The sequence below is a fragment of the Accipiter gentilis genome, chromosome 6 (assembly GCF_929443795.1).
Source record: "Accipiter gentilis chromosome 6, bAccGen1.1, whole genome shotgun sequence".
Taxonomy (NCBI): Eukaryota; Metazoa; Chordata; class Aves; order Accipitriformes; family Accipitridae; genus Astur; species Astur gentilis.
Window position 1 is genome coordinate 32,669,894 of NC_064885.1, and position 5,967 is coordinate 32,675,860.

At 62.9% G+C, this 5,967-nt stretch overlaps 1 protein-coding gene across 1 annotated transcript; it reads right to left on the reverse strand.

Annotated features, from left to right (window-relative positions):
- Positions 1-689: 689 nt before the first annotated feature.
- On the reverse strand, positions 690-3,483 carry SLC51A (solute carrier family 51 subunit alpha). The gene is made up of 9 exons (XM_049802592.1): positions 3,260-3,483; positions 2,959-3,053; positions 2,445-2,599; positions 2,248-2,321; positions 2,002-2,160; positions 1,770-1,881; positions 1,506-1,652; positions 1,201-1,306; positions 690-1,076 (listed from the first exon to the last, which is right to left on the reverse strand). The coding sequence occupies exons 1-9, from the start codon at positions 3,292-3,294 to the stop codon at positions 940-942; spliced, it is 1,020 nt and encodes a 339-aa protein (XP_049658549.1). The 5' UTR covers positions 3,295-3,483; the 3' UTR covers positions 690-939.
- Positions 3,484-5,967: the final 2,484 nt, after the last annotated feature.

Consider the following 5,967-nt stretch of genomic DNA (forward strand, 5'->3'; position numbering starts at 1 on the left):
CAACCCCATGCAGCGCTACGGGCTTGGGGAAGAGTGGCTGGAAAGCTGCCCGGCAGAAAAAGACCTGGGGGTGCTGGTTGACAGCCGGCTGAATATGAGCCAGCAGTGTGCCCAGGTGGCCAAGAAGGCCAACGGCATCCTGGCCTGTATCAGAAATAGTGTGGCCAGCAGGAGCAGGGAAGTGATCGTCCCCCTGTACTCAGCACTGGTGAGGCCGCCCCTCAAGTCCTGTGTTCAGTTTTGGGCCCCTCACTACAGGAAAGACATGGAGGTGCTGGACCGTGTTCAGAGAAGGGCAACCAAGCTGGGGAGGGGCCTGGAGCACAAGTCCTGTGAGGAGCGGCTGAGGGAACTGGGGTTGTTTAGTCTGGAGAAGAGGAGGCTGAGGGGAGACCTGATCGCTCTCTACAACTACCTGAAGGGGGGTTGTAGTGAGGTGGGTGCTGGTCTCTTCTGTCGGGTGGCTGGAGATACGACGAGAGGAAACAGCCTCAAGTTGCGGCGAGGGAGGTTTAGACTGGGTATTAGGAAAAATTTCTTTACTGAAAGGGTTGACGGTTGGACTCAATGATCTTAAAGGTCTTTTCCAACCTCAACAATTCTATGATTCCTCCCCCTGCATGGAGTTGAAGTCGTCTCCCACCCAGCCTGGGCAGGAGACGATCTGAGCCCAGTCACTGGTGCAAGACTCGGCTACAAATTTATCTTTATTCGGTGCCACACAAAAGCCTCCCCAGGTTGGAGGTGACTTCACGGATCCCTTTGGCTTGTGGCTTTCAGTTTTCAGACGCTTTCACCCCATGCCGAGATGCCCTTTCCCCCTCTGCCTCCTCTGCTGCCAGCAGCTCCCCAGGGCCGGAGGAGGAGGAAATGATTGTACAGGGCAGACCAGCCCCTCGCCTCACTCTGCCCCTCGGCACCCCAGTTGCTCCCTCCTGCTCACGCCTTGACGTTGGTGCCTGCGGGTGCACAGCTGACGGGCTGGTAGCCTGGCTTGTCATCCTGCTTGCGGTAGTACATCCGTGTCACCACTGCCAAGATGAAGGTTTGAGGGATCAACAGCTGTACGTTCATCTCTGGAAGAGAAGAAAGGTCATCTGAATCTGCCTTCATCCACCATGCCTGTTCCCCACATCCTGCTATGCAACGGAGAGGCTTGGCCGGGAACATGCGACGCCGCTCCCCCATCTCCTGACTTACGCTGCGACCTGGCCTTGGAGGAGAAGGGCGGCGAGCAGGCGATGTTGCCATTGTTGGCCAGGATGCTGAAGATGGCAGGCTGCAGTGCCGTCAGGAGGAGGAGGACCTGCGACCACCAACACCCAAGGTGGCGGGGGCCATGCTGCTGCCAGGCTCCTGCCTTTCACCTTCCTTGCTCTCCCACAGCCAGACGTGGCTCTTGCTCGCCAGCGGCTCCTGCCCCACCATCCCCCCCACTCGACCTCATCCCGTTCGTGCCGGAGGAACCCCTCACCTGGGGGGAGCCGGGCAGGATGGGGTCTCACCTGGAAGCAGGAGAACTTGGCCTGGATGTTCTGCTCGGCCAGGTGCAGCCGGGCCTGCCGAAAGAGGATGCCCAGGGCCCACAGCCCAAAGAGGGTGGAGGCACCGATCACCGTGTTGATCCAGAGGGCCACGCTCTCTGCCGAGATCTGGAGGGGAAGTCAGAAAATGCGCCTGGAATGACAAAGCTGCTGGACAAGGCAAGGGCTGGTGGAGGCTCCCTGTCCAGGACGTCACCCTGCCCATCACCGTGCCCTGGCACTCACGTCAGCAGGGTTGTAGTTCCCGTCGGTAGCCAGGACCAGCCCCAGGAAGACAGCGACCGCCTTGAAGAAGGCATACTGGAAAGTCCCCAGCATCAACAGTTGAAGCTTTCTCCTGGCACAGCAAGAGACCAGTAGTACCCTGAGGTCCCCGAGCCCCTGCCCAGGGACTTTTCTTCCAGCCCAGCAGAAGCAGGGGGTGAAGGGCCTCCCCAGGGGCAGGGGGTTACCTCACCTGCTCATGGTAATTCGGGGCAGGCAGGGGCAGCAGCAGCAGCAGGGCCCCGTGCTGACCACCATGGGCACATCTTTCAGGGTGCTGAGCACTGCCTCCTTCCCCCCGAAGCCCTCCACCATGACCAGCATCAGGAGGTAGAAGCAGATGGCAAAGTACCTGGGGAGGAGGAGGAAGAGGAGGAGGAAGGCAGGTCAGGCCCTGTGGGCTCCCAGGTGCCCCTGCCCTGGGGCAGGTGATACTCACATCGTGGTAGCCATCTCCACCACCATCATGGAGCGCGGGATCCACAGCCCGAAGCAGCTGACCACAGACACAACCTGGGAGATATGCAAGCTCGGCACGCTGCCGCTCCCCCCCCCCCCCCCCCCAGGGGCTGGCATGCCTTGGGTGGCCCTGGCCCCCTCCAGTGATGCCCCCCACCACCCCACACCCCAGCTCACTGTAGGGGCGGAGCTGCTCCAGCAGAGGGTCTTCATCTTGATGGGACAGCGGATTTTGCGGGTGAGGTAGAAAGCCTCCTCCAAGAAGATCGCAACTGACAGCAGCGTCATGATGGTGGCGAGGCCCATGATGGCGAGTTGGGCCATGTCCAGCTCTGCCGGGGAGGGGTGAGAGGCCGGCTCCATCCCATCCTGTCCCCCCCTGGGGCCACCACAGCAGGGAGCTGCCACCCAACCCACCACTCCACAGCTTTGGGAAACCCCTTGCCGCGTCCTCAGCATGTCTGGCCTCACCAGAGCTGGTGCTTCTGCCCTGCTGCTCCCATGTCCCATGTCACCTGCCCTGGTGCTGGCCCTCCCTGGGCTGCCTGCCCCCATTCCTGCAGGCAGGGCTGTGGGGTGGGAGGCTGACACCCTGACAGCACCCGGCTGCAGCCACCCTACCTCCTTCACCCCTGTCCTGCTCCCACCAGTGGCAAAAGGAGGGTCCTCCCTGCCCAGTCCCCCCACCTACGCTGCAGCAGGTGCCGGGAGGTAGGCGGCAAGGAGAAGCAGGCTGCCGGCACGCTGAAGTTTCTGATCAGCATCTCCACCAACGGGAGGGGGAACCTGCGGAGAAGAAGGGGAGTGGGTGCTGCACGGGGTCGGCAAGGACATGCGGGCACCCAGCCCTGCAGGGTCCCCGGGGTCCCCTGGCTGGCACACCTCACCCCCAAGCACCTCCCTTCTGTTACAGAGGGAATAACCCCAAATCTTGCTCCAAAAAGTTGGATTTGCCTGGCTGCAAGGTGACACCGGGGGTCCCTGCCACCCACCTGGGGTCCTCTGCCAGCTCCATGGTGGGGTCCATCCTGCTCTGCTTCTCCCTGGCTCTGTCCCAGCGGCTGCGGGGCTGCTCAGCACTGCGTGCCTCAGCTTCCCTCGCCGGCCCACGGGGTCAGAGTCCCCAGGGCAGGGACTGCGGGGAGGCTGCCGCGCCTCGTTCCAGTTTAACCAGCAGCCACCGGCGCTCCCCTCCCTCTCCCGCGGCTGCGGGCGCCCATTGGCGTGTCCCCACGCTGTCCTGGTCCCGCCGAGGGCCTCGGCCACCCGGTTATTGACCCGGGGTGCCGGGGAAAGTGGTTATCGCCCGTGCCGGCGCGCCTGCGCGTCCCCAAAGGTTGGGGAGCAGGGCATCTGTGCTGGGGTGAGTCTGCCTACGCATCCCTCGGGTAGCTCAGAGAGGGGCTAGTGGTGCCAGGGGTCCCCGTGGTGCCATGCAGGGTCCAGGACGCATCCTCGTGTCCCCTCAGCAGCAGCCGTGGCCTGGTGGGAGGTGATGCCGTGGGGCCACGGGATGCTTGCCAGACCCTGCATGGTTCTGCGGGCTGTGTGAGGAGTTTGCAAAGGCTCAACTCAAGGCAGCCCAGGGCTGAGCCCTGCTCAGAGCAGCTCCCGCGACACTAGAGGGCAGGGCTGGTCCACGGCTCAGCGCCCCGGCTCAGCACCCCGGCTTCTTGGGACAGAAGCAGAGCCCAGGCCTGGGGAGGGGGGCAGTGGGCTGGAGGAGGCACACTGAGTGGGGACGTTAGACGTGGGCACCAGTGTATCCTTGTCCTAAATGGATCTCAGCATCCTCATGGGTCCCAGGGGTGCCAATGGTTCGTGGTGACCTCCCAGCACACCAAGGGAAATGAGCACTGGTTTGCACTGGGTCCCCAGGGACCTTTGAGCTGCCACCCTTTGCCCCTCTGGCAGTGGGCTCCTGCTGAAGCCAGAGTGGCACCAGCACCACACATGGGTCCCCTGCACCCTGCTGTGGGAGCAGGATGCTGCAGTTGCCATGGGAATGGGGTACAGGGTGGGGGAATTCTGCAGTTGCCGTGGGAATGGGATGGGGGGGAGAAGGGGGATGCTGTGGTTGCCATGGGAATGGAACGGGGGGGGGGGGGGGGGGGGGGGTATTCTCTGTGCCTGCAGTGGGAGTGGGATGCTGTCCATCCTGTGAGGCCAGGGCCCTGCAGCTGCCCAGCCCACCATGGAGCTTCTCATCCCCCTTCATTTCAGCACCCTCATCTACCTGAGCTCGCTGTTCTCTTTCCTGTAAGTCACCCCATAGCCACGGGCCGAGCCCCATCCCAGGGACATGGGGCAGCAGAGCTGCTGTTTCACACCAGTGTCCTCGAGACATTAGAGCCAGGCATCAGCTCAAACGGCCTGGATCTGCATCCTCTTCCCCACCACCCCCCAGCTCCAGCAGCCCCTGGGGCTGAGCACCCCAAGGCTCTCTCCCCACTCTCCGCCTCTCCCATGGCAGCCCCAGGGCTTGACCCCAGCCCCGTCCACCCCGTATCCCCGCTTGCAGGTGCGTCTGGCTGGCTCTGCATGTCGCGCTGCTGGTCCCCGGCTCTACCACCATCCTCTTCCTCCTGCGTCTCACGAGCTCAGTCCTGCTCTGCGTAGTCAACCTGGGGCTCCTCCAGCTAGGTGGGCTGACAGGGGACCAGGGGCTGCTCCGTGGTGGTGTGGCCCCAGGGGCTGGCCCCAGGGCTGGGAGGACACTGTCCCCATGAGTCTCCTGCAGTAGTGGCCTGGGAGGACAGGCTGAAGCAGGGGTTCTGCAGCACAGCGAGACAGCGCTGCCTATGTGGGTGCTACTGTCACAGCTGGCCACGTGTCCTCTGCTTCCCGCACTGCAACCGCTCCATGGAGGTGAGGGACGTGGGGCACCCCGGGAGCCTGGGGGGTCTGCACATGTCGGAGGTGCTGTGCACACCCAGCCCTACCCACCCCACCCCTCAGCCCCATAAACCAAGCCCTGTACCCCTGTCCCTACACACTGTATACCCCCACCCCATCTTGCCCTATATACTGTGCCCCCACACCTAACCTGGCACACTGCACCCCGTAAACCCTATCTGTAGCTCGCATGCTCAGCCCTACATGCTGCACCCCATATACACCCATCCCTATACATTACACCTTGCACACCCAGCCCTACTCCTTGCAGCTCCTACACAGCATACCCTACACCTAGCCCAGCACACACAGCTCTCCGTGTTGCACCCTATATCCCTGTCCATACATCCTACACGTTGCACACCCAGCCCTGTGCACACAGACACTCCTTGCACACACAGACACGCTCACCCCCACCTTGCACGAGCACACACCCCCATGCACATGTGGCCCCTGCGTGCAGCACTATGCAGAGGGTGGCCACAGCCCTGGGGTGCTTCCAGCCCCACAGGGTGCATGGGACCTATGGGGGCCCCCCCTGCCCAGCACCCCCTTGCCGCACCAGTTTCACCAGCATCGCCTTCGGCTGAAGAAACACATCAGCTCCTACGACATCTGCTGCATCTGCCTCTTTGTGACGGTCGGCGTGAGCTATGTCATGGCAGTCCTGCTGTCCTGCCTCATCTACCTGGCGCTCGTCCCCCTGTGGTCCATCACCTCAGTGACGATCTGCACGTATCCTTGGCCCTGGGAGGCAGAGCCCTGCACTGGCATGCACGCACACGTGCTGCACCGCCTGGGCTGT

What these genes read in the sequence shown, in the direction of transcription:
- SLC51A (XM_049802592.1), bottom strand. Translation starts at nt 3,294, where the DNA reads ATGGACCCCACCATGGAGCTGGCAGAGGACCCCAG. An exon ending in CCCCGAATTACCATGAGCAG is followed by an intron (nt 1,882 to 2,001) that starts GTGAGGTAACCC and finishes TTGCTGTGCCAG; the next exon opens with GAGAAAGCTTCAACTGTTGA. An exon ending in GGAACTACAACCCTGCTGAC is followed by an intron (nt 1,653 to 1,769) that starts GTGAGTGCCAGG and finishes CTTCCCCTCCAG; the next exon opens with ATCTCGGCAGAGAGCGTGGC.